Source organism: Eufriesea mexicana, unplaced genomic scaffold (assembly GCF_001483705.2).
Source record: "Eufriesea mexicana isolate 0111107269 unplaced genomic scaffold, ASM148370v2 scaffold4744748559, whole genome shotgun sequence".
In the NCBI taxonomy this organism is placed as follows: domain Eukaryota; kingdom Metazoa; phylum Arthropoda; class Insecta; order Hymenoptera; family Apidae; genus Eufriesea; species Eufriesea mexicana.
Window position 1 is genome coordinate 143,810 of NW_016907933.1, and position 27,891 is coordinate 171,700.

Sequence of the window (27,891 nt, forward strand, 5' to 3'; positions counted from 1 at the left end):
ATCTTTTATGTATAACTTTATGTTAATAAGCACTTCATTAAAAAGATAAATCTTCTTTAAATTCTTGAAAAAGGAAATCACTCATGCCATATTCTTTACATAACTAAAGTTTCATATGTTTATTATAATAAGACATCTTTTGTTTAAAATTTCATTTCATTTCATAATTACAAAGAGATATTTCACATAGTTTTGTATTTTTCATTTTATTTTCCGTTATATTTAAACTTCATTTTATATTTTAACAATCACCATATGAAAATAGAAATGCATAATTCCCCATATAAATATTAATTAACATTTATAATTAATGTTAGTGATTTCTGGAATCGTAAATATATATTGTTTATTGAATATTTTGGTGTTTAAAGTTTTAGAATATAAACTTAATTAATTGATACAATTTTTCGTACATTGAATTTTTTAATTTTTATGATGCCTTTTTTGTATTAACATTTTACAAATTTTGTATGTGAATAATTATAAAATTACAAAATAATTAAAAATGCATCTTGTTACGAATTAAATTATCATTTATAATTTACAAAATTTGTGTTTAAACATTTTAAAGTTTGCACAGTTATATTACTTTATTTCTTCCCACAACTTCTATGAATTTAGGTTTACAAAGTTCTTTAGATTATTATGGGATATGTCAAAAGTTGACATATATAATAATTCTTATATATAAAACTTTAATCATATATTCTTTTACTAATTCAGGAATTTCAAAATAAAAATACTTTAGTTTTAAATTATTTACTTACATAACACATTTTAATTCATGTTAATTTTCAAATGAATGATTTTCAATATTTCGCGATTTTATGTATATGTTTTGTGTTTGAATTAAGGGCATAATATATATTTTGTATTATCATAAAAGCATTTAACAATCAGTTGCAATAAAAAGTGTAAGAAATTTTAATAAATAACACCATTATAATTTATATTTTTAAAATATGTTTGAAATGTGCAATCATTACACATTTTGTTAAAGTACTTTATCAATTTATACAAATAGAATAATTTCTAAATTTGATAAATGCATTATTAAAATTCCAATATAATTTAGTATTTGTATTTAAAAATATTTGTAACAGAACAACTTTTATTTTGTAATTGGCAAAGACCGTAAAATTCTATTTTTTAACCAACATACACCTTCTAGTAGAATGGTACAACAAAATACAACAAGGAAACGTAACTCCCAATGGAATTTAGAAGCTTTTAAAACATTAATGATTTTAATAGTTTGTTTTTTGGTATCATCTTTGCTACCAGAATTTTCAATAACAAAATTCGCCATTTCTACTTTTCGTTCCAATGGCAATTGTGCAGCAATTCTTAGCTTTGCTTCAGCTTTTGTACAGCCTGTTCTTTCCATAAGTCGTTGGAGTTGTAAATCTTCTTCGCTAAAATTGAGTACATATCAGTATTTTTATATTTATAATTCTTATTCTTATAATTCTAAATAAATGAAGGCTCTTACCAAGTTACAACAATTATTTTGTGCAAATAATTCACCATATGTCCTGTTTCAAAAAGTAATGGCAAATCCATGACTATAAATTGATGACCTTGTATGAAATATTTGAGTGTTTGCCAATATATTTCTCTATATATGTTTGGATGCATTATAGCATTTAATTTTTTTCGTTTTTCTACATCATTAAATATTATATCTCCAAGTTTTTTTCTATCAAGTTCATTTGTATCTAAAAATATTTCTGGGCCAAATTCTTTCCGTACTTTATGCCAAACTGATTTTCCAGGTTCTACAACTACATAATATAAAATGTATAAATTATTAAACAAATATATGAAATGCTTTTTACTTTTGTATATGTACATATACAAAATGATATAAATAATACGTTCACGGACGCATTTATGCACACACGCACAAACATCAAATAAAAAATAATAAATATAAAAATATCGAACTCACTTCATAACAAAATTATTTCACCAAATGTCATATTATTAAATAAAAAAATTTCATTTTATGTCTAACCTTTGCGTGCAATTTGATCAGCATCAATAACAGGTATGCCGTATTCATTAAAAACAGCAGCAACACTACTTTTTCCGGTAGCTATTCCACCTGTTAAACCTACTAAAAACATATTTATAAAATATTTTTTTCTATTCTTCAGTGACCGTTTTAACCATTAAATGAATATCGTTACTGTTATTAGCATTGTAAAATTTGCTACTATTTAACATTAGTCATACTACGACAGTTTTCATTGTAATCGAGTGTTTTCTTTTATCTGATTTTAATATAAATATAAATATAAGTATATAATATATTACTAAAATTGAACGCTTCGATCAATAAAACAAATAGAATGAAATAATACTCTAATTGGTTATAAATTAATGATTTAATGTGATTTAATATTATTATATATATTTATTATTTGTGGAAAATATTATTTTAATAATAACAATTTTAAAAATAAATAACAAGTTATTTGATAAATTATTAACAATATTTAATTTACATTTTTTTATATATATTTTCAGTTTCTATCGTTTTATTAATTTCATATTTCAGTATAGTTATACATATGAAAAAGAAATTTTTATAAGTATTTTTTATATTCAAAGTCAATATATATTTTGTGTATTTGCATTAATATAAAACTTATTATATTTCAGATACTCAAATTCTTAAACATTTCATTTTAGATCATATTAGTTCTTTTACCAGTATGTATATATATGTGTTGTACAAGGATAGTGCAAGTCCTTAGGGTCACCGATTCAATTGAAACTTTGCAGGATTGTAGATATCGTCATTAAAAAATATCAGTTTAAAATAACAATATTAATACTCAAGGTACAATGTTAAAATTAATAGCTAAAATTAAAAGGATGAACAAAAATGTCGACTAAAATGTGTAGCAAAATATGACATATTGTACGTATTCAGTTAATAAATAAACTCCTTATACCCCTAAAACAATGTTTTAATACCGCACTGATTCCCTCAATAAGATAGCCAATCAAACGACATTCGATCAGCGCCATCTATTATTTTGGATTCGAAAATCGGATTTGGTGATAATGGACATAATGAACTAGGAGCTCTTCGACAGCATCATGGCGCCATCTGTGTTTTTGTTGCGGAACCCAAGCTTCGAGTCTAAAATCATAGATGGCTCTGATGTTAGTTTACTAACACTGGTTATGTGCTCTGAATATATTTTAATAAATCAAATCGACCGTGGAAAATTCACTAATTACTCGATTTCTGTGAATAATTTATGAACTTTTATAATTGTGTCGTAAAGGCAGATCCTTAAACAACTTTTCAATATATTTTTCGATATAAATTTGTCCCTAATTAATTAATTATTAATTATTATTCTATCCAGTGTTTGAATTGTTGTCGAAGACGCCATTGGTTTTTCATTAATTACTATCCTTTATGCAATTAATTTATGAAACTTCATGCACGCATTATAAGGACAATGTTCTTGCGAATCTTCTCATATCACTTTTGATCACATTTTGTTTCTAGTTTCGCTCATTATTAAATATTTTCACGCAAGATCGAGACGGCCATCGTTACAAAATTATGGACGCCGTCAAACAATTATTAATTACTGACTAATTAGCGTAAAATTCTGTGCAAAAATTAATTAAGAATGTTGCTCAAAGTTTCAGCTTTTCGATGCAATTATAAAAGTTCATAAATTAATTACGAAAATTTGGTAATTTATTAATTCTTCAGTGCCGGAGCACTTTTTTATCCTTTTTTAACCGCTTTCTATCCTTGTTTGTCACGTGCCGAGCTCTTTGACAACTTCCTCGCTTATTCTATGTTCCTATTACTTTTCTGACCATATGGTCCAAAATCATAGATGGCGTTGATCGCAAGCGGCAAAATTTTTATTTGAACTAGATACCTCTTCTGGTTATGTGCTCCTAGTATATCTTAATAAATCAATTCGGCAGTAGAAAATTAATAAATTTTCAAGTTTCTATAATTGATTCATGAACATTTATAGCTGTACAGTAAAGTTGGAATTATAGGTAACATTCTTATACAAGGTTTAATTTAATAATTAATACTTACATGAGCGATAGGTTTTGTATTTCCTGTATCTAATAATTAATTAATTAATTAATTTATATTTTTGTTTTCTTTCTAGAGTAAATAAGATTGCTATAGAAAATTATTGTTTTTATTGCATAGTATTCTTATTATTTTGTAATAAATATATATTAGCATAAAAAAGCGTAAGAATTAAATTTTTTTATTAAAACATTTTATTTACTTTAATGTTTTCATAGGTGAAAAATGAATACAAAATAAAAAGTAGTTAACAAATTGCGAATGGGATCAAACCCCGGTCCTCCAGCATAGGATTTTTCAACTGTTGTCGTTAGGCCACGACTCCGTTATAAGACTAGTGAAAATAAATCAATGAAGTATCAAAACTTTAATCGTAAATATCTCAAAAATTATTGAGTAGTTGCGGCTATAATGATATATTTTCTTAAAATGCATGACGAAATCTATAAACCTATAAAGTTTCAACTAAATCGGTAACTCGAAGGACTTGCACTCTCCTTGTATTTTATATTCCGAACAAAGATAGAAAGGATGCAAACTAAATTTTCTAGTGTACAGCTAAGGAAAAAATCAGTATTTAGTTTATTAATAGATTTATATTATCTAATATGTTATATTTAGTAATTCAACATAATATACATGCAAATAATATTTATGAAATATAAACTTCAAATAATATAAAAAATTTTGATATATATAACTTTTCGTAATTTCAATTTATAACACTAATTTAATTATGTTATATTCTTAATTTTATAAATCATTTTCAATTATGTTCATAGATCATGGATCATGTTCATTAATTTACATATCTTTAGCATACTGTATAATTAATGCTATAACATTATCGCGCCATCTTTAATTTAAAAAAAAAGTGTGTTCTTTACTCTAACCGCTTTATTTTCTTTGATCTAACTTTGAATTTAAACTTTAATAAACATAATATTACTGTATAGGTAACACTTCACAGTATATTTTGTTCTTGGTGAAAATATGAAATTTTCGTTCTTGTTTGACAAAGAGGGAAAACCGTTTGTATTGTGAAATGACTAAGATATTATAAATAAGAGTTCATAATGTTTCAATTTGCTAAACCTGTTCGAACTTACGGAAGGAAGAAAGAAGTAATAATTTCAATACCGAAATTGGTTATTCCATCTTCAGATAACAATGAAAACAAGAATCATGTTCCAGCAAATAAAAATATAAATAGAACCGAAACAGAGGAAGTTGATAATTCTTTGATTGATGATCCTTTTGAAACAACATTTGATAAACTTTTTAAAAATATGAGGTAAAAGATTTTAATATTATTTTCTTTTATCACAACAATAATGAATTGTTTTTGTTTTGATAGAATTCCACCACCAGTACATAAGGCTGATAATGATACAATATTATTGAATAGTTCAGACGATAAAACTACTATCAATGATCACAAATCTTCATTACACGAGGTAGATGATTTCAACGCAAAACCAATTCCTAAACGAAAAATGAACCACAGAAAGTCAAAAGTCAAAGTTATTAAGAAGACAATTAAAAAGAAGATTGTATTTCAAAATAATGGAAAATTTAAAGTAAGTTTAGTATCATAAGATAATATCAAATTTATATTAAAATTATACTATAAGTTAATAATATATAGACAGTAAAAGTATATTAATAACAATAGATACACACACGCACACGCACACACATATACACGTATATATATATAAATATATAATTAAATAGTTGCAGAAGGACAATTCTCATAAGTACAAGTTACGTGAAAAGAGAAATAATAGCAAAATTTCATCCAAATACTTTGATATTGATTGTTTAAGTTTTATTTATGATGAAAGAAAAATTTCGGAAATTAAAAATTATAATCAAGACAAAAGAAAAGTTTACAACAAGAAACCTTTTGTAGGAAAAAAGAAAAGAGGTACTAATATGTCAAGTGTAAAATTTTCCAATGACATGGAAGTAAAACCATGTTTTGTTAATTTGGGTAATTCCAATATATCAAAATGGAATACAAATGCAATAGAAAATAATTTATCGAACGGAACTCACCAATTGTCAAACCAATATATAAATACTGATATCAATATTGATAATTTAGAGCATAATAATACAAATATGAAACATTGTTTTATTAAACTAGAACAATTAGAAATTGATTCATATAAAAAGCCACTTAACTTCAACAAAAAAAATGAGAATGTGTTCAATAGCACACCTAATAGTAGATCTATTAGACCTTCTGCACATTTAATTTCTTTATCGCCAATTTCTGTTGAACATTTTGAAAAATTAGGAGATTCTAATATATATGCAAACAATGCTTTACCTTATAGAAATAATGAAGCTTGTTTAGGGTCCGAACTAGTAAGTGATGATTTGTGCAAAAAATCAAATGAAGTAGCAAGATATGAGCTTGAAGATAAATCTAAGTCATTATTTAATTCTTTATCAAACATATCTAACTTAAGCAAGTGTAATTTAAACAAATCAGAAAATACAGATAAAAAATATTCTAATTTATTGACAAAACTTAGTTGTAATACTAATGCCAACTATAATCAGAAAGAATTCTTCACAAAAGAAGATTTAGTACAAGATAATTCAAAAAGTGGAATCAAACAGAGTGATATAAATAAATTAATATTAACACAAGAACATAAGATTCCAAGTACAAAAACAAGTAAACATTATTTAAGATTTTCTGTTGATGCAAATAAATCATGTTCTTTATTTGATGATAGTAATGAAAATAATACTAAAGTACATAATATAGAAAAAAAATGTAATAGTAATATAGCAGAAGATGAAAAAAGGACAGTATTAATTAATGAAATGTTATCAGACTTCATTAAATTAGATGAAAAGCCAACTTTAAACATAAATTATGATAAGGAAGTAATATTTAATAAGATAGAAGAATTGCCTGAGACTTTAATTCCAATTAAATTGACAACATCAGATTCATCTGTTGATATAACAATTGAATTAAAAACTGAAGAAATAAGTAATAAGACCACTGAAATAGTGGATGATGTATCTTGTCAAATTTTGTCAGATAGTAAAAACATATTAAATACAAAAAATTCTCCTGAAAATAGTTGTATGAAACATAATATACTGCAATCCTATGTAGTATTAGAACAATTACAAGATCCTGTTAGAGTTACAAAGAGAAAAAAATATACTAAATGGGATCTTGATCTAGTTGCTATTGCAGAAAATTGTAATGATAATATGGAACAAAGGGAAAATCAGGTACGTTTTAAAAAAGCAAACAATGGTAGACAAATGTTATCACAAAAGAAATTATCAGTATTAGAAAATATAATGGAAGAATCTACAAATAATGGCTGTATAAACATTAAAAATCCTATATACTTAAAGCCAGGCAAGTCCTGGGCAAGATCTTTATCAATTTTGAATAATGTACATACTGAATTTAATTTGGATGAATTATCTGTTGGCAAAGGTAAAAAATGGAGACATAGTGTACAAGATATTTTAAATATGCAAACACAAGGTAATAAAATGACTAAAAATATGTTTTAAACATATTTTATTTAATTAGAGATTTTAAATTTATTAAAATTAAATTGTATTTTATATTAAATTTATTGAAATAAGGAGAAAGTTTAATGCAATCTATATATAATCATATAAACATTTGAATGTTGTTTTTTTTATTTGACAAAACAAAATTTTATTTTTAATCTTCTTAACCTGAAATAATTTAATACTCTTTTATGATATAATATACATGGTTTACTTTATATTCATTTTCTTATATATTACTTATTTTTTTTAATTTATTGTTTTCAAATAAATTTTCATTTTAAACATGTATTTTTATTAAAAATAATGGATAAAAGATATATTACTTTGTAAATATGTGATAAATGGGTAGGTCTTAAAGATGTAACATAAACAAATATTTTTTTAAGTTATAACAATATTAATTGATCTTATTATATATAGGAATTATACAAAGTTGTATAAAAAAAAATGATAAAAAATTACAAATAACTAATGAATTAACTAACAAATCATATCATGAATTGATTAATAACAAAGGAAAAACTTATGATTCTACTAATCTTAGTCGTGTTTCAAGAAGAATATCAATTCGTGTTGTTCCAATTTGTAAAACAGTAAAATCTATCGAAGATGCACCATTTCTTGAAGTCTATGGTATTGTACCTATTAAAAGTCAAAGATTTACATTATTAAATAGTAAGTAAATTTTTATTTTATTTTTATTTCCAATTAAGTTTTTATAATTATTTATGTCTTTATTTAGATCCTCAAAAATCTTCTACATGCAAAATTCAAAGTGATGATATTGATGACCAAATTATTGAGGAACATATAGTTTCAACAGCTAGAGAAGTCATTTTACAAAGATGTTTACAAAAAGATTATATACCATTTTCATTATATTTTTCAGATTCGTAAGTATGTACATATACAGTCAAATTATTAAATAACAATATTATATTAATTTGTTTAGATACTTGCAACATTGTCGAAAAATTGGAGAAGGAGTATATGGTGAAGTTTTTCTTTATGAACAGGAAAATAAAAAATCTGTTATAAAAATTATTCCAATAGAAGGTAACGATTGTGTTAATGGAGAACCACAAAAAAAATTTCATGAAATATTATCGGAAATCGTAATTGCAATGTAATTATAACTCTTTATTAGTTACAATGAATGTTAATTATGACGATATTTAAACACAAATAATTTTAGGGAATTACATAGTTTAAGATTCAACACAAATTATAATACTGATGGATTTGTAGAGGTAAAAAATATTAAATGTATAAAAGGGAAATATCCCGAAAAACTTTTAGAATTATGGAATATCTATGATGAAGAGAAACACTCAGATAATGATTGTCCATCAATATTTAATGATGATCAATTATATATTGTTCTTGAACTTGCACATGGTGGTCAAGATTTAGAAGCATTTGTATTTAATACTGCAGAAGAAGCACATATTTTATTTATACAGGTTTTTATTTCTTTGGCAACATTATAATAATTTTAATTATGCTAATGCTCATTCAAATTTGTATTGTTACATATTGGTATTTTATAATTTTGGATGTACATATATAACCAGTTTTGTTTCACTATAATAAATCTGAAATTTTAATTATTTTCATTTAATATTTCATCAATATTAATCATTTTTTATAGACTGCATTAGCGTTAGCAGTTGCAGAAAAAGCTGTTGAATTTGAACACAGAGACTTGCATTGGGGAAATATATTAATATCTCCAACAGATAATGCTTATGTGCATTATAAATTTGGACAAAAAAATATTGAGTTAATTAGTAAAGGTGTAAAGGTATAAACGAATAATTATTGTCTTTTTTAATTAATAATAATATTTATTTTTTTATGTTAGATTAAAATATTAAATTGCTGATTTCAGGTGTCTATTATAGATTTTACACTTTCAAGAATACAATATCAAGGATGTAGCATATTCAATGATCTTGCATCAGATCCTACCCTTTTTACAGCTCAGGGTGAATATCAATTTGAAATATATCGTTTAATGAAGAATAAAGTTAAGTAAGTATTTACATATAATTTTAAAGTGGGAATAAGTTATATATTTATTTATAAATTATTCCAGAAACAATTGGCAAATATTTGAACCTTATACAAATATTTTATGGTTACATTACACTTTAGATAAAATGATTACAGCAGTTAGGTATAGAAAAAGAAATTTAAAAATTCATAAAAATGGTATAATTAAACTTAAAGAGTTGAAAAATGAAGTTTTAAAATATAATAGTGCCTTCGATTTGATAACAAATTGTGATAAAATTGTTAATTTATTACATGTTAATTCATAATCTAAAATAATACTTGTGTAAAAAATAAAAATATAATATTGGAATTAAAAAATGAATAACAATATAAATTTTTTAATGTTCGTTAAAATCTACAGCTTCATAATAGTTTATACTATATAAATAATAAATAGTTTATGCTAGTATAAATATTCTACATTAGTAAGTGAAGAAAAATATATAAAAATTAAAATAGGAACATATGAAAATTCGATATTATTTTAAATATTTTTATAGATTTTATATGTTTGTTATATTTATTTCGAATTTTTATTTAATTTTTAGGTATATGTACTTTCTAAATCATTTATTGTAAATAAATTAAGTTTTTATTATAAAGAATGAAATTTTATTCAAATTTATTATAATTATTTCACATTTGATGATAATTGTTTTAATACTTACATCAGTAATTGTATAATTTATAATAGAACAAAATATAATATCAAAAATATTACAATATTAAAATTCGGAATAAACATCTTATAAAAATGTATTGCGATCTTTATAAATTTCATTTAGTCAAAAGAAATATTTTTTTAAAACGGCATTAATGAAATTCATTTTAAAACATGTTAATAATATTAACCACAGAACGTGTTCAAGTGCATTCAGATATTACTCAATTTATGATATGCGCTACATTGATTAATAAAATTCCATCGTTGTTGATCAAACTGAAAGTAAAAAAATATGTATTAACGTAAAATAAGCATAATTAAATAAAAAATATATAAATTTAAAATATAAAATATACAGTGGTGTCTTTCTCCATTTGTTTTTCTTTCTCATATTTAATTTCCAATTCTGAAGATTTTTCTTCATTATTGAAGTATCTATAACGTATAATATTTGTAAAATTTTGTATAATGTTAATATAAATTGGTGTATTTAATAATTTACTCAAGGTTATATTCTAAACTTGATTTATAATTTTGTGTTTTTAAAGTTGAATATTTTTGAATATCACTGGAAGCAATAAATTGCCACTGATTGAAGTATGTATTTTTTTCTTTCAAAACTGGGGACACTATTTTTTTAAGTTTCGCCTCTTTAAAATAATATTAATTATGTTAATATTACAGACATAAATATGTTAACAAATATTTTTTATATATTATTTCTATTACCATCTTGATAAGTATTTTTTGGTAAAATTTTGAATTCCTTTTCCATTTCATTCTGTTTTATATAAAATTGTTGTTGAACACTGTTATCATACAAACATTGATTTTCATTTTGCATGTGAATTACATTAGCATTGCTATTCAAAATTACACTTATCCGTTCGTACAATTCCATTAATTCTTTCATATCCAATGACTAAAAGATATAAATATAATTATTATCAATAAAGTTACTATTACATAAAAGTATAGTTACATACTAGTAACCAATTTTCTGAGTCAAAAATCTTTTCATTTTTTATGTCATCTTCAAATTGCTTTTGTAAAATTTCAACATTTGCTTTATGTCTTTCACAAAGTGCATTTAAACTACTGTCATAGTTTTTCTTCATTAATGTTAACTTGTTTTGATATTCTTCCATCTGAGACTATATAATAATTGTAGGAGTATTAAAGTAAAAGTATTATATGATATAAAGTAGTTAGACATAATATATTAACAGAAATAGTATACTTGCTATACTAATATTAAGTAATAGCTACTTTAAGGCTAGCACGAAGAACAGCATTTTCTTGTATTAAGTATTTTATGATTTCTTTAGGATGTTGTATTTCAAAATCTTTATTCTTGGTTTCATTTTGGTTCTCATTATATTCATTTTCTAGATGTTTTATCTTATATTTCATCATTAAATTATCTTTTGAAAAATTGAATTGCTCAAATGGTATATAATCATTTTTGAGCATTTTTTCTTTCATATTTATATTATTCAATAATTCTGTTTCAATGTCTTCTATTTCATTTTCTTTTATTCCTCGTTTTAAATCTCCATATTCCAATTGTAAGTCTTTAATTGTATTATCTATAGTTAATACTACTTCTTGGTCTTGATGAACCTAAAAATAAAAAAGACATTAATTACTAATTAATAATTAACCGAATTTATATGATAAACTACTTTATTAACTATATATTTATCTTGTAATTCTTTAATGAAACTATTATTTGCTGAATTTATTTCTAAATTAGACAGCTTTATAAATCTTAATAGGTTTTCATGTATTTTATATGAAAGAATATATAATTTGCTTTTTAGTTCTTCTTTTATTAATTCATTACATTGTGTAATTGATAATTCAGAGTTTTCATTTTTCCAATATTCCACATTTTTTTTCAAGATTTCATTTTCATGCAGATAAGTATCTAAGCAAGTATTAAGTTCTTTATTATCATTTTGGACAGTTATAAGTTGTGTTCTAAAATTGTTGAGTTGAACTTTTAGTTTCTCCTCATTCTTATCCAATTTTGTAAGATGTTCTTGCATTGTATATATGATATTAATTTTATCATTTTGCTCAGTTAAAGATATAATTGCTTGATTCATTCCTGTGAGTTTATGCTCAATATCTTTCACTTTTTCATTTAATAACTTATTTTCATCTTCCAATTTTATAATTTCATGATGTTTCTCTTCCATTACATTTTCATACTGAGTAACTTTTTGTGATAAGATATTATTAGTTTTACTAATACTATTTTTTAAATTAATTATAGTTTTATCCTTTGTGGAAATAATTATATTCCTTTGCATAATATTCGTTTTTAATTTATTATTTTCATATTGTAAGTCAATAAATCTACAAATATGTTAATAGTTAAAACAACATAAAATAATACTATTTTATGAAACAAAAAAGATATTACCTTTTTTCCATTTCTCTAATTTTATTTTTCAGGATAATTTTTAAATTTTTAGTTCTAAGATGTTTCTGAACCTGCTGTGATAAATTCTTAATTTGTTTACTTTTCATTGATAATTGCTTTCTGTTTTGCTGACATCTTTTTAATAATCTGTTTTTTAGATTTTCTAGATTTTTGTACTCTTTCTTTAGCGCATTGCACTCGTTATCATATATAGAGAATTTATTTTTAAATACTTCAAGCTGTTCTTCTAATTGTAATATAAGAGCATCTTTTTTATTAAGTTCTGCAGTTACTTTTGATAGCTGTTCTTTTATTTCAATTCTCTTTTCAAATGTATTTAAACAGTCACCTTCCCCTCTTCGCTGTTCCATCATTTTCTCTTTTAGTTGAGCTATTTCTACTTCTTTCTTTCTTAATTCTTTTTGTTGTTCTTCTATTGTTTCAAATATTTGTATGTATTGATCACCAGTACCTTATAACATTATTTTTGTTGTGCATGTTAATATTATATATTCTATTATATTTATTTATAATTAAAGGAGAAATGTATTATTTTATATATATGATTATTAACATACACGCACACGCACACGCGCGTGCGTACATATGCATACACATATACATATATACAATATATGTTAATAATAATATACATAAATAAACAATTAAAATTATAATATAATACATTCTAAATATTTAAAAATTACTTTGAAGAATTATATTTATTCTGTTTATAAAAGACCTCAGATGTGTTTCAAATGCTCGATTAATTTTTTTATCACCTAGATGTCTTTTTTCTCTATGTGATATTTCACTTAGTAATTGACATAAAATGTTTTCAATAAATTCATTTATTTTTTTTTGTATTTGTAATAAATTGTTAGGAAACTGTTTAATATATGAATCATGCTTCTTATGTTCTGCTTTATGTTGATTATATAAGTCTAAAATTAGTTGCTTTTTCAAAGTTATATCTGATCAAAGGATTAATATATTAATATATTATATTAATAAAAATTTTGTTAAGTTACAAACCGAAAGTTTAAATTACCTTGAGAATTATTAATAGCAGATTGTATATCCTTAAGAATTTCATAAAAATAATAAGTTTGTTTAATCATTACAGGTCGTTCAATTTCTAGATATATTTCTAACTCTTGTGTAAGAGAGCGTACTTTAATTAAAAAATGTATGAAATATTCAATTATTTCTCGTTGTATTTTGTCTATATCATCCTTTCTACTCAATTTAATAATGTAATTATGATATTCCTATTGGAAGGCATATATCACTACTTGTTTTAAAATAAAAAGTAAATCAAAAATATTACCTTTTTATGTTCGTAAGAATCTAAATTATTTGTTATTTCATTTAATAAATTTTTATTGTTAGATGATTTTAAAATTTTTCCAAATTCTGTTTCATTTATATCGTTTTTACTTTGTTTCTTATTTAATAAAATTGTATTATCTTCAACTAAATGAATATAATTATTTATGATATTGATTTCACTTATAATGTAGGAAATATGATACATAATTCCAATATGTAAATTTTAAGTAATAACATTACTTGTATTTTTTGAATCTATTTCAGAATGACAACAAAATTCTTCATATATCACACGTTTTAAATTTTGATCAAAATGGGTTTGTTGTTTATCATTTTTTATATAATGCTTTAAATCTCCTATTTGTTGTAAAAGATTCTGACTTTCTACTTTGTAACTTTGAAATCTTGTCATAATTATGTTTATATTACATAGTATATTATTTGCTTCTTCACCAATATCCAGATTACAGTTTGTACAACTACAAACTTCTTCACAAACACCATTAATTTCTTCCAAATTGTTTAAAGCATACTTTAAATTATTAAAGAAATCACTAATTTCTTGTTTCATAGAAGTTAATTGTTCTTCGTATTGTGTAATCTTAATATCTTTATCTTGAATTTCAATTTTTAAATTTTCAAGCATAGTCTTTGTTTCCATCTAATAATTAGTAATATATAATAAATAATTAGGAATTAATGAAGCAATTAATAAATATTATAAAAATAATATACTTGTTCATTATATGTAGTAGACAGTTCTTTAACCACTTTTGACAACTGATCTAACTTTTCTTCCTGATCTGTTAATATACAATTTTGTTCATAATTTTGTTTCTTAAGCTCATCTCTTTCTTCCAAAACATTTTTTAACTGTTCCAAGGTGATTTTATAATTATTTGTTTTTTCTGATAATTGCTCTACGTCTTGCATTTTTTTCTACAATATAAACACAGTAAATAATACTTGTTTTTACTTAATCTTTGGTATCAAATAGGAATAATTACTAATTAAAAATTATTTTTTTTAACACATACATGAAGTTTCTCAATTTCCTTAGAGCATAAATACAAATTTTCACATTTCTCACATAAATTTTGTTTAAGTTGTTCCACTAAATATTTGTAACTGTAGATCTAGAAAAAAAGGAAGAATCTTTATAAAGTGCAATAGATACAAAAATGCAATAATATAATAAAATAATAAAATGCAATGCACAGTACCTTTTGTTTTAAGTCTTCTACTTCATAATTATGTTCATGATCTAATTTAAACAACTTCTCATGTAATATCTGCATAACAATTATTAAATATTAATTGATTTCACTTTAATTATGCAATATAAATATACTTTAGAGCCATTCTATAAAGTTATGCTTTATATATTTACTTTAAGATTTCCTTGTTGAGTATGTATACAATTTTCCTTTTCTTTTAGTAAAATCTCCAAATCTTTAATCATGTCTCTTAATTCTTCTAATTCTGCATCTCTTACCTAAAAATTAAGTATGATTGTATAAATTATTATATAATTATGAAAATTATTAAATTAATATATCATACACATAATTCATTCTTTAAAACAATGATTTCAGAATCTTTTTGAATTATAATCCCTTTATGAACAGTATTATGTAGATCAAAATCTGATTCCGTTTCCATTTCAATATCAGATTCCTCTGGACTCTCTATATTTTGTGAACTATTACTACAAAATGGATCACATTCAAAACTTTGTTCCTCGTGATTATTTGTTTGTGAACTACTTTTGTCTCTATCTATTGTATCATCACTAGACTTGGATGTGAATGACGTTTGTGACATTGCCTAAATAATATAATATTTATGTAAATATATTATTTAAGTGGCAAAAAGCACAATTATATCCATACAGATATCATTATAATTTTGTGTAAATATTTATCAACTTGATCATCGATTTGTACTTCTACATCACGTGTTTCTTTTTCTACCTACAAATAGATACTAAATTTATTTAACTGAAATTAACAATATTATAAATAGCATGATTGATATTATGTTACTACTTGTAAAGCTACATCAACATATTCTATCCAGGATGATGTCTTTTTTCTGAAATCTATAAAAGTGAAATAAAAATAAAAATTGAGAAAATTGAAAATTTTAAGTACTCTTAACTATTTTACCTGCAATAGGGAGTTTCTTGATAGATTTATATGGTGGTATTATATTATAATTTTTTAAAAATGGATCTACATTAGATGTAATTAAAGAATAAGGACATAATTGATTAAATTGGTTTGATATAGATGATATGTTTTTTGTATTACTTTGTAAATTTCTTTCATGAGGTATATGAATTGATAAATATGAATTTGATGGAATATCTGGACCTAATTTATTGACATTAAAAGCTGCATTCTTTAAAACTCCTGTAATATAGCTTTTTTTCTGTAGTACTTCTTTTATTTTCGAACTATAATCCTAAAAAGTAATATAAAGCAATATGAAATTATTAATTTTAAAAAGATCTATATAATAGTATTATATATGATAATATATTCAGAAAATTATTTACTAAATTTTGTAATTGTTCTTCTTGTTTAGGGGTAAGTTTAAGACTTTTATATTTTTTAAGTTCTCTTTTAACCGCCTGAAGTTCATCTTGAGCTTGCGAATTAAGTTGAATAATATTATCAATGACTACATTAAATGGTATTATCTTCCCTACCTATAAAAAAAGATAGATAAAATGTTATTTATTATAAAAATTTTGTTTCATTAAATACATACTGGCGAATCATGTTCACTAAGTTCACGAAAGTAACGTGAATTTTCTAAAGAATTCGGACTCCACGCTCTTATATCCGAACAAGAATCATGTAATTTTAATCGACCTTCCAAACGTTTCTTTGGTAAAACATAGTCACCATATATTAAAGGTATTCCTGAGTTATGTTTACTGGCTAAAAAAATTCGAGGACCATGTTCCACATAAGACATATTTACTTTCCTTTTGTTTTACTCGATATCAGTTTATACATTAATTATTACTACTATTAACATAACCGACGCAATCTAAAGACACAATTTATGAAATAAATTGCATTATTTATTTGATTGTTTTTATTTATATACTATAGTAACTGTTAAAAAACAAAACTTAAAATAATATAAATGGTGACCAATAAAATTTACGCAATTATACAATAAAATATTTTATTTTATAAGCTGCCATTAAAAAGAGTTATGCTACTACATATAAGTAGTATTTATCGCAGTTTCTTGGGTTTATCAGTGCTATAAAACACAATGCAGACGTGGCATACACTTTATAATACACCATGACAGTATAGAAATTATTTGCCAGAATAATTACTCTATACTTTAATTAAAATTTCATAAAGATAATAAAATTATACTAATATGTATATATTTTAGTTAAGTACAAAATGTTATATATAGATTGTTTGAACATATATATAATTATATGTTTTACTATATAATTGTCTAAAATACTATCTGTATACACATCGTTCGTTTTCTCCCACAAAAATAATATTTATTCCTATAAATAAAGTTCATTCTTTCTCTCTGTTTATATATGTATACATTACATACATATACATAATGTATTAGTAATCAATAGGACTGAACCAGCAAACTTAGAAATGATAACATTGTACAAATAATTTTTTTTTTAACTTGATAATTAAAATATATTAATATGGAAGTTAGTTTATAACTCTGTCATAAGATTTCTTTTTTAATGCATGCTCATATCTTTGCCAATCTAACTGAGAAAATATAATTAAACTAATATATAGATATTTAGTTGTGTAACTATTAAGGCTACTAACATTTCTTTCTTAATATGGTAAGACATAATTATTGAAACATTGTATATGTTCCTTACACTACAAAAATACTATAGAGATGGAATGCGATACAATTTATCACAATCCAATTGTTATATTCATAAATGAAATAATGAAGGCACAAATATATAAGAAAAATATTTTACATAAATATGTTTCATAATATTAAGAGTTCTTATACCTAGAAAACTTGTAAAGTATATTTTAATATCTAGTGTTCAATTAGACAACAAATAACATTTATAAAAATGGAATTAAAATTCGAAAACTTTAACACTCTAGACATGCAGTAGAATAAACAGAATACATACACGAATAAACGTGTTTCTTAATGCATTACAATAGGAATAATCCCAGTTTTGCATTTTTGTAAAAAATATTTGGAATGATCTAAGTACAAGGCCACTCAATTTCTTTTTCATCTTATATTCGATTTAAAATGAAATATTCATAATAGCATTTCTTCCACTTAGGTTACACTTATATACATTTTTTTATCATTGAATAAAGGCCTCTACTTATAACGATAAATTACATTATTGAACTTAATTAGCTGCATTATATACATAAAGAAATGATGGAAATCAATTAAAAAATGAATATATTATGAAATGATGAATAAAATGTTAATGATAGTTATAACAGATTTCATTGCAAGTTATCTAATTAATATAAATGTTAAAACATGATTTTAAAAATACCTGTATACCTTAAACGTTAAATCTGTTGTAATACATTCCAGTATCCATTAATGTTTTTAAGTACACTTTAAGTTTGTATATTAAGTACTATAAATATTATTTCAATACTTCAAAAATATTGCTGTTTTCCAATAATACTTTTATACACAGTCAATATTTATATCACTATGTATTTTTTCAACAGATTGAAAGAAAAAAGATTATATATATATATAAAATTTATGAATTAAAAAATTTTGTTTTGATTTAAAAATATCATGTGAATAATTTAGTTCATTACCAAGTTCTAACTATAATTAAATCATGTTATTTGTCAATTATATTTTTCTTGTTTTGCTTAAAAGAAGTTTATTTTTTTAATACCTTTTGTATCTCGATATAAATATCATATACAAAAGATATGAAAATAAAAAGTGCATATTGTTAAATAAGTACAAAATTAGAAGATTTAATTTTAATCTGTAGAAATAAAAATATGTTCTTCATTTATATTTCACCTTTATATCTATTATCTATTTTGTATATAAAGTATGTTTAGAATATTTTCTAATTGAAAGATTTATTTTGAAAATAATTATGAAATGTAAATTTCAAAATAATGTTGATTTAGTAAGATTAATAATTTTTAATGATATTAAAAATTTAATATTATAACTCTAATAATATTAAAGAATGATTTTAATGAAAAATGTATTAAGTTAAAAGGCACAGTGAATATTTAGTAAAAATGTCTATTTGATATGAATTTTCTATTCATTTCTATGCCCAATCAAATTAAATGATTATTAAATTATGTAAATAGTACTCTGTAATGCTTCATTCATTTCAGTATTTCAATTTCTTATTGTCATGTTATATTTTTATACTTATTACTAAATGTTTTCTTTGTATGAATGAATACTTGAACCAATATTCAACTGAGCATGACATAATATAGAGTTTTGTATCGCATGTCATTTATAAATGTAGAACACCTTGATCATGATTGAAATGATTTTGATGATGATGATGATGATGGTGATAATGATGATGTTGAGAAGTAGAAGTTGTTGCATCATCTTGTAATGTTACACCAGTTAAGTCTACAATTTCATCTGCATCTTCATCACTGCCAGTTGCAGCACTTTGTGTGGACTGATGACTTCCAGAAGATAATTGACTATTACGTGAAAATGACCCACGTCTTGGAGCAGCTAATGCTGCTCGTTGATTTGCTGGCTTTACTGTGATTATGAGATTTGAAGAATTGGCAATCATCATATCTGTGACCTATTTCAAATATATTTAAAATGTATAAAATATGTATATTATAAAAATGGTATAAGAATGAGATAAGAATGTAATTGTATAAAAGCTACACCATAATTCTACATACTTGATCTAGAGTTTTTCCAGCAACCTCTATACCATTAACTTCAAGAACTTCATCGTTTACTGCTAAAAGACCTGTACTTTCAGCTAAGCCACCTGGTACTAATCTACTGATAAATACCCCTGGAACTTTTTCAACACCACCTCCTGCTGATGGTGGTAATACTCGATAACTTTCACCATCTTTAATATAAAATCCTAATGGTTTATCAGAACCATGTTTTAACAAACGTACACGGCGACAAGTTTCTGGCAATATATCTACATCAATTATTGCTGATACCTATTATTATCAGCAAAATTTTTATTTTATTTCTATTTTAAATGAAACATTATATAATTTGTATTTATATAGCTAAGACATACCTGCCTAAAATCATGTGGATTAGATATAGCCAATGACTTTGGTTTTCCAGGTGTGCCACCAAGGATACTTGATATTAAATTTTTTGGTTTCATTGTTCCATATCCATTTATATCTTCTAGTCCATCCCCTATTATACAAAATAACTTAACTTTATGTAGGTATAAATATCTTAACAATATTAAATTAAAGAATATTAAAATCAATAAACTTTATGACAATAGACATAGTTAATAAAACTAAAAAAAAATGTCTTTTTTGTAGATAATTTTTTTCTTGAACATTTACTTTACACTCTGGATTAAATAACTTTACTTATAAAAACTTATACCTTACATTACAAACTTATTTTCCAAAATTTGCTACAGAGAAATTTATGTTGCTTAAACATTTGTTAAAAAATTATCTTACCCTTTCTTTGAATAAAAATTCTAAGTAGTGGTTTTGCAGCAAGTAATGCCCTTGCCAAGTTATTATCATTGTTAATAGGTAATAAATCACCATCAGTTGGATCCGTGTACCATATAAGAAAACTTAAATCAGGGCCAATATCATGTCGTTCAGCCAATAACTTTCTAAAATCTTCATAACTGATTGCTTCATTACGGTTGACTGAAAATCTTATAATATCTGCATCAAACTATGAAAAAGAAAAAGAAAAAAAATCAGGTACAAAGATATTCAATAGAATAAAAAATATGGAATATTTTAATATTAGTACACGATTTTTTTTTAATAGATAATGATATAAATAAAAAATAGAAACTTTAAATTAAAAATTAGCTTACTTTACTTTTCACTGCAACAATATTGCTGTCAACTTGATGGTGAAGTTTGCTCTTAGACATGATTTTTAATTTTAAGTGAATTGCAATGTTTGAAGCAAATCCGCAACTCGAACCAATGATTCGAAGTTGGTTTTCAAATTAATATGGGATTAGCAAATTTTAATCACTGCTGATATAATTTAAAGTAACCACATTTTGACAAAATGAGTACGAATACGACGACGTGACGTCAAAAGCACCTGTTTGGTAGAACGCACTTGGCCTAGTCACTATAAATTTTTAAGAAAATGTACGGCCTTACAGTAACGATAAACAATAAAACACCGTCAGCTAACGTATAAACACATAATCAAAATATGAATGGAACACAAAAGCGTGGTATATTCATCTATTAATTTACAAAAACTTTCTAACAATATTCAAGGTTTGTTTTCACAACTTATTCTTTCACCAATCTTCATCCATTTTGCCATGGAAATTGAATCATGAAACAGATTTTATTCGAATTGTAATTTCCTATAATACGATCGATATTTTCGCATGTATATTTTACTAGATGGTGCTTTGATTAAATTTTGAACAAACCAAACGTATATAAACAGTTATAAATGTTTACTAATCATACACAAATAAATTTTAAGCTAATGCGCAATAGTATGTGTTTCACTAGATTTAAAAAAAAATTTTTATAAATGTAATACATATGTTATAATTTATGTATAAATATATATCTGAATATTCGAAAATGTTTAAAGAAAGTGTGATGGTCATTTTTCGATTGAATTGTTTATTTGTGTTTGATTAAAAGTATATAATTTCATTTTCTTATATTATTTTATTTATTTTTAAGTAACTCACTTATTTTGTCAATAAAGGTTAGTAAACATATATAATTATTTTATATTGTAAATAAATTTATGTTGACACGTATCTTTTTCATTGTTTTTTATTTGTAGCATTCATTATTATATTATATATATTATTATTGATTTGAAGGAAACAATGTCCCTTTCTGTTGATGCTAAACCATATTTTAATATAAAAAGTAATGTAACCACAAATATATTAAACAAAGATATTTTATGGAAGATAGAAGATGACCTTGATATTGATGAGAAAATATCCATTTTATTTTTGATGACAACTGATTATGAACATGGTTTTAAAGAAATTTATGACTTATTACAGAAGCATAAAGAATGCAAAGTTTATATATTAACAGAATTTATAAATAAATATTCTGAAAATTGGAAAAATAAATTAGTGGAAGCTATATGTGTTATTCAAAATAAACAAATTTTACGAAAATTAGGAATATCATTTGAATATATAAATGTATTGTATTTGCCAAAATATAGATTATGTTCCAGATACTTAAACTTGACTGCAAAATGTTTATATATATTATGTGAAGCTCTTACTATAGATAGAATAAAGTTGTTACTACAATATGTTAGAGCTGATTTAACTAAATATGATGAAAATTTAAAGGATACAGACTATCTTGAATTACATATGCTGTATTGGATGCAGGAAAATTATATTTCAATATGTTTAGGTTTGTTTTTTTTTTGGTTATTTACTACAAGTAGTTTACATTTTATAATTTTGTAATCTTATATATTTTATTTATATAATTTCTGATTATCTTAGATGGTAAGGTAAAGTTAAAAAATTTACTTAAACATTTGAAAAGATTTGATGATTTGGAGCTTATTTATGAAGATCTAGAAACTAATGAAAAGCATCAAAATGTGTTGGACACTCAACATATGAATTCTAATACAGCACAATTACAAATGTTTTCCATGAGGGAAACCTCAGACGTGGAAGAAAAATTGTTAACTGAAAAAGAAAAAGATATAAAAAATATAGACAAGGGTCTATGTATTATTATAAGTCAAATGCATTTTGTTGGTCAAAATGTATATTAATGTCTATAACTATACTTATTTTAATATAGCATCATTAATTCTATATAAATTTATATAATATTTCAGTATGAAACTAGATTTGGAACTGCTGCTGATTGTATGAAATTATCAGAAACATTTAAAGGTATTGGTTTTACCATTAAAGAGTACAATGATTTAAAAAAGGATGAAATACTTAGAATGTTAGAAAATATTCCAAAAGAATTTGGTATTGATTATGATTGCATTTTTGTATGCATTTTAAGTCACGGTTGTAAAGGTAAAATTTAAAGTTTATACTTTGTATCATTATCATACAGTATATAATTTATTAATGTTCTAGGTGGTATTATTAGTGCAGATGCAGAAGAAGTTAGCATTGATGAAATTGAGTATAAATTTTGTTCTGCAGAGTTAGAAAATGTTATTAAAATAGTTATTATACAAGCTTGTCAAGGAGAAGTAATTGGTAACAACAATTTTAACATTATATTAACAGATTAAGATTTTTATTTATACATTTGTGATAACATTTAATTGCAGGACAAGTAAATGATGCTTTAACTACAGATGGTTCTACAAATTATAATTCTTCAGATATTTCAATATACAGAAACTTTTGTATATTTATGTCAACTATGCAAGGTTTTGTATCTGTACGACATAAGAAAGATGGTAACGTATAATTATATATATACTGTATGTAGGTATTTTAATTATAATATTCACATGTTATAAATTAGTATTTTACAGGATCGTGGTTTATACAAGAATTTTGTAGTATTTTACAAACTGAGGAAGAGAGAGTAACATTTTTACAAGTTGTCAGAAAAACAATGAAATCGTTATTGAAGAAGAAAGGAAAATTAAATGGAATACAATCCATTGGTCAGTTATCTGAATTATTAAAATATAGGTTACTTACGGATTTTTTACTACCAAAATATCAAACACATACATAAAAAGAAAATGATTTAAATTTTAATATATTACATTATAAATAGTTATAACTATATTTTACAAAATACAAGAAAAATTATATTTTTATTAATAATATTTTGTATAAATGCAAATATTTTGTATGATACAAATTCTTGACATTTACTTTATATTTTTTGTATCCCTTTTTACACATGCATCTGTTAGAACCCGAATAACAAAAAAATAAATAATTTCGAAGATGGACATAAAACTGAAACCCGCGAATACTCCTAAGAGACCGCCAAATGTTGCTACAACAAATATCAAATATTTATTATCATAATGTAGCAATTGAAATTTATTTATTATTTTAATAAATAACTGATATTACCAAATAAGTGACGCCAACTGTAACGCAAATCTCGTCGGTACTGAATAGACACCAGATCGCCGAAAAATATATGGATTATACTTTGATTTTTCCAAGCTTTTCCTTTGCTATAAAGAAAAGTAATCTGTTCGTAATTTTATTCGTAATTCCCTACGAACATTATTGATTATCTGATAATATTTTAACAACTTATTTTAAAGTAATCTTAACATTGTTAAACAATATTTTTGATTCACATTATAAGCGAAAATTTTTAATTATTATTTCACTTGATATTTTAAACATTTTATAATAAATATATTATTTTTCTTAACAAAAGGTAGTACCTGGGATACGTAGTATAAGTAAGACCTTTGTAAAAAACGCGTTTGTCAAGATTTCCTGCAGAATTCTCTATGATATAACGATAGAAGTTACAATCAGGTCTACAATTACAAGGTCTTTCTTCAGTTCTTAATTCTACAAGTGGTAAAGTTTTAGACGACATGTCCGTTCCTGGCCAAGAGGTATCATACCAAACTGAAAATTTAATTTTATTATCTTTTAATATAATTGATTATCACAATGGTATTCCATTTAAAGTATTCAATTTTTACAATTTTTCTAATTCCACAAATAAATCGTCCATACTATATAGAGTAAGAGATTGATAATATTTATAAATCTCTGAAACTTACATTTGTATTTTTCTAGGCATTCAACATCTCTCAAATTGCACACTCTGGTATCTGTAGAATAGAATATCATTTGTCTTAAAGCAGATAAAAAAATATGAATGAAAATTTACAAATTTTTTTATGTTTCAATGCATGATTTGCGTTTTATTTTATGTCTAATAATTAATGTAAAAAATGTTGCATTATTAAATATTTTGAAAATTTACGATATACGCTCATAAAAGTATTCAAACGGTTTTGTAATAAATTTTTAACAAATCAAATACAAGCACTTAATTTGAAACTTACAAAATAATATTGCATACGAAATAAATGTTCAAGTAAGTATTAATATAAATTAATATAACAATAATAATTATGTCTCTAGTAAAAGGTATGATTACATAATTTTCCCTAAATATTTTTTACATTTATCCTTAGGTGCAGTATTATTTTTCAAATTTATATTGAACTTGGGTATTTTGTTTGTCGAAGGTTCGCAACGTGAGCGTTCTAATACTTTCGCGAGCGACCGTGCATTTATTATCTAGAACAAACTGTTTACAAAATAAACTAACTATTTTGCAGATAATAGTAGGGAATGCATCCACATTTTTGCTTAATTACAGCTGCACGACAGTCCGTCAGACAATTTATAAATGAATATCTTGCAGGAATGAAATTTCTTTTCGTATTGTCACCGATAGTTTTATTTGCTTCGTCGTAATATATACATTCTCTAGAACGTGCTTCTCTGATATCTCTGGTTGAATATGTTTCTATAGGTTGGACAGTCAGAAACGAATATTTATCTACGCCTATCAGTTTACTCGGTGCATCATAATCAGGATAATCGTAAGGATCATGCAGCATGATCTGTACAGAAATATGTAGAAATTATAATTTTAATATAATCGAGAAAAATACTATCCGTTACAAAAATATTCGTATAATGTTCTACAGTCGAATTACGGTAATTCGAATCTGAAAACAGGACTTAAAATTTTGCAGTATATGAAAGTTTTGTATTATCGAAATTTTTAAGTGAAAAAGATTTAACAAATAAAAATGCTTCTTTCTTTTTTTATATCCAATATGATATTTTTTATAATTTGAATTTCAGAAGTAAGACAATGCATCTAATTTATTAATTGTAACAAATAATTCGAGATAAAGTAACATAACCTGCATTTTAATATTTTAAGTGTTTCTTCAACGAAGCAAAGAGAATGAATAACAATTATAGACTTACAAAGGTTTTCAAATTATGGAGTTTCAAGTCGTATAAATCCAACTGTACAATTATGGTGTTCATTAGATATTTATTTAAAATATAGGATATTATACGTATGTATATTCGAATATTTTTGTGACTGACTTAATATAATTTCGTACACAAGATAATTAAATATTAATAGCATTAACTCGATTACGTTTTTTTAGATTTTCTTTTATCAAGTTTTGTTTCTTTCCTGAAAAGTACTCAAACATATTTTTAACGGGAGACATCTATTTCAAAATAAGAGAAGGAAAATCATGGTAATTGGACATTTTTCAAAAATACGAAAAGATACTTGATAGAAGAAAATTCGGAGAGTGTAAAAAAATGATATTACAACAGATTCTAGATATATTTCTTTCCCTTTATAGGAATTAATGTAACAAAAATACCTTTATTCCTATAGATGGCACGATACTGGCATGATAATCATCAATATCCAGATTAAGCAGAATGTTGAGCCCACTCTGATATCCACACGAAGTCATTTTATGTGGCTTTATACTACGATAGAAATTGATAATTGATAATTACGTAGGTTACGGTACGTTTCATTAGTCACGATGATTTTTTTATATATTGTAGAAATTAAAATTTTTGACAATTTTTTTAAATACAATTTAAATATTTTCCGAAATAGTCACAAGAAATTTTTGTCAAATCGAAGTATTTTCAAACTTCTCCGTGGAGACTATTACGTTTGGATTCTACTGTATAAGTGATCGTTTGTATTGTGCAGGTCGCGTACATTAAAATTCCACGACGAGGCACCTTTTTAATAAGTTCATTTGTTATATGCCTAAATCTAAAGCTTACGAATTGATTTTTATTCGTACCTGTATAAACAGTAGGTAAACAGTGACCGCGTACTGAAGTATGCACTTCTAGAGGTACGTAAGTACTTACGTATTGCTAGTATACAATTCAACGGTGATAAAAATTTCTTGCTAAAATATTTCACAAATTATAGGTGAACGTGGATGCTCGTAAAATTCTGTTGTTCGGAATTTTATTTTTTACAACATATCAAGAAATCATCCGTGTCGAGGAAGTGTACCTTAACATAATTTGGTAACATAATTACCAAATTCATAATTCGAATAATAGTATATAAAACAATGCATTAACCCTTTCGATAATAACGTTGACTATACTGACCAACAAATTTTAACTTTTCCTTTAATCTGTAATATCCAACACGTGATTGTCATAGAGCTTGAAGAAGGATTATTTACTAACGGAAAACTGCAATGAGTGAAAATATCAATTTCGATTAAGACATGGTATATTAAAATACCAAATTCGCTTAGAACTACCAGTAATATTGTTTAATAATTAATTAATAAATCGCATTTGTTAACTACATATTAAGTAATTCGCAAAATTCTGTATCTTCTATTAATTTTATAATAATATAATTAATTGTACTACATATTATTTTTTATATGTATGTACTATCATTATATATAATCAGTGTCCCCCAATGAACCTGATTTTTTAACATA

General features: G+C 24.1%; 6 protein-coding genes and 1 long non-coding RNA gene across 7 annotated transcripts; 3 read left to right on the forward strand and 4 right to left on the reverse strand.

Annotated features, from left to right (window-relative positions):
- Window positions 1-1,111: 1,111 nt before the first annotated feature.
- Dpck (Dephospho-CoA kinase) lies at window positions 1,112-3,039 on the reverse strand. The gene is made up of 5 exons (XM_017898047.1): window positions 2,964-3,039; window positions 2,717-2,782; window positions 2,018-2,119; window positions 1,493-1,784; window positions 1,112-1,415 (listed from the first exon to the last, which is right to left on the reverse strand). The coding sequence occupies exons 1-5, from the start codon at window positions 3,037-3,039 to the stop codon at window positions 1,112-1,114; spliced, it is 840 nt and encodes a 279-aa protein (XP_017753536.1).
- A 2,127-nt stretch (window positions 3,040-5,166) lies between these two features.
- Haspin (haspin) lies at window positions 5,167-10,002 on the forward strand. Its single transcript, XM_017898060.1, is given in 10 exon segments — window positions 5,167-5,384; window positions 5,448-5,670; window positions 5,828-7,622; window positions 8,078-8,332; window positions 8,400-8,550; window positions 8,610-8,783; window positions 8,853-9,120; window positions 9,309-9,461; window positions 9,549-9,691; window positions 9,756-10,002. Coding segments are annotated over 10 exon segments (3,627 nt in total).
- A 587-nt stretch (window positions 10,003-10,589) lies between these two features.
- Window positions 10,590-14,347, reverse strand: LOC108546127 (uveal autoantigen with coiled-coil domains and ankyrin repeats). The gene is made up of 11 exons (XM_017898072.1): window positions 14,141-14,347; window positions 13,862-14,081; window positions 13,518-13,784; window positions 12,811-13,282; window positions 12,074-12,743; window positions 11,649-12,002; window positions 11,366-11,533; window positions 11,109-11,301; window positions 10,882-11,029; window positions 10,736-10,814; window positions 10,590-10,655 (listed from the first exon to the last, which is right to left on the reverse strand). The coding sequence occupies exons 1-11, from the start codon at window positions 14,345-14,347 to the stop codon at window positions 10,590-10,592; spliced, it is 2,844 nt and encodes a 947-aa protein (XP_017753561.1).
- Window positions 14,348-14,850: 503 nt separating this feature from the next.
- LOC108546134 (cilia- and flagella-associated protein 58) lies at window positions 14,851-17,127 on the reverse strand. Its single transcript, XM_083287386.1, is given in 10 exon segments — window positions 14,851-15,128; window positions 15,161-15,278; window positions 15,366-15,434; window positions 15,533-15,637; window positions 15,706-15,969; window positions 16,035-16,115; window positions 16,191-16,243; window positions 16,311-16,608; window positions 16,703-16,855; window positions 16,918-17,127. Coding segments are annotated over 10 exon segments (1,629 nt in total).
- A 2,529-nt stretch (window positions 17,128-19,656) lies between these two features.
- On the reverse strand, window positions 19,657-21,671 carry par-6 (partitioning defective protein 6). Its single transcript, XM_017898100.1, has 5 exons — window positions 21,227-21,671; window positions 20,850-21,078; window positions 20,441-20,568; window positions 20,079-20,357; window positions 19,657-19,972 (listed from the first exon to the last, which is right to left on the reverse strand). Exons 1-5 carry the CDS (start codon window positions 21,284-21,286, stop codon window positions 19,661-19,663), a joined length of 1,008 nt encoding a protein of 335 aa, XP_017753589.1. The 5' UTR covers window positions 21,287-21,671; the 3' UTR covers window positions 19,657-19,660.
- On the forward strand, window positions 21,575-24,392 carry Dredd (Caspase-8 Dredd). The gene is made up of 8 exons (XM_017898088.1): window positions 21,575-21,604; window positions 22,223-22,784; window positions 22,880-23,151; window positions 23,227-23,419; window positions 23,483-23,608; window positions 23,683-23,814; window positions 23,893-24,027; window positions 24,286-24,392. Exons 1-8 carry the CDS (start codon window positions 21,587-21,589, stop codon window positions 24,294-24,296), a joined length of 1,449 nt encoding a protein of 482 aa, XP_017753577.1. The 5' UTR covers window positions 21,575-21,586; the 3' UTR covers window positions 24,297-24,392.
- Window positions 24,393-26,198: 1,806 nt separating this feature from the next.
- On the forward strand, window positions 26,199-27,748 carry LOC108546164 (uncharacterized). The gene is made up of 6 exons (XR_001890124.1): window positions 26,199-26,232; window positions 26,313-26,454; window positions 26,551-26,646; window positions 26,793-26,930; window positions 27,126-27,276; window positions 27,357-27,748. It is a non-coding gene; the product is annotated as an uncharacterized LOC108546164 (long non-coding RNA).
- Window positions 27,749-27,891: the final 143 nt, after the last annotated feature.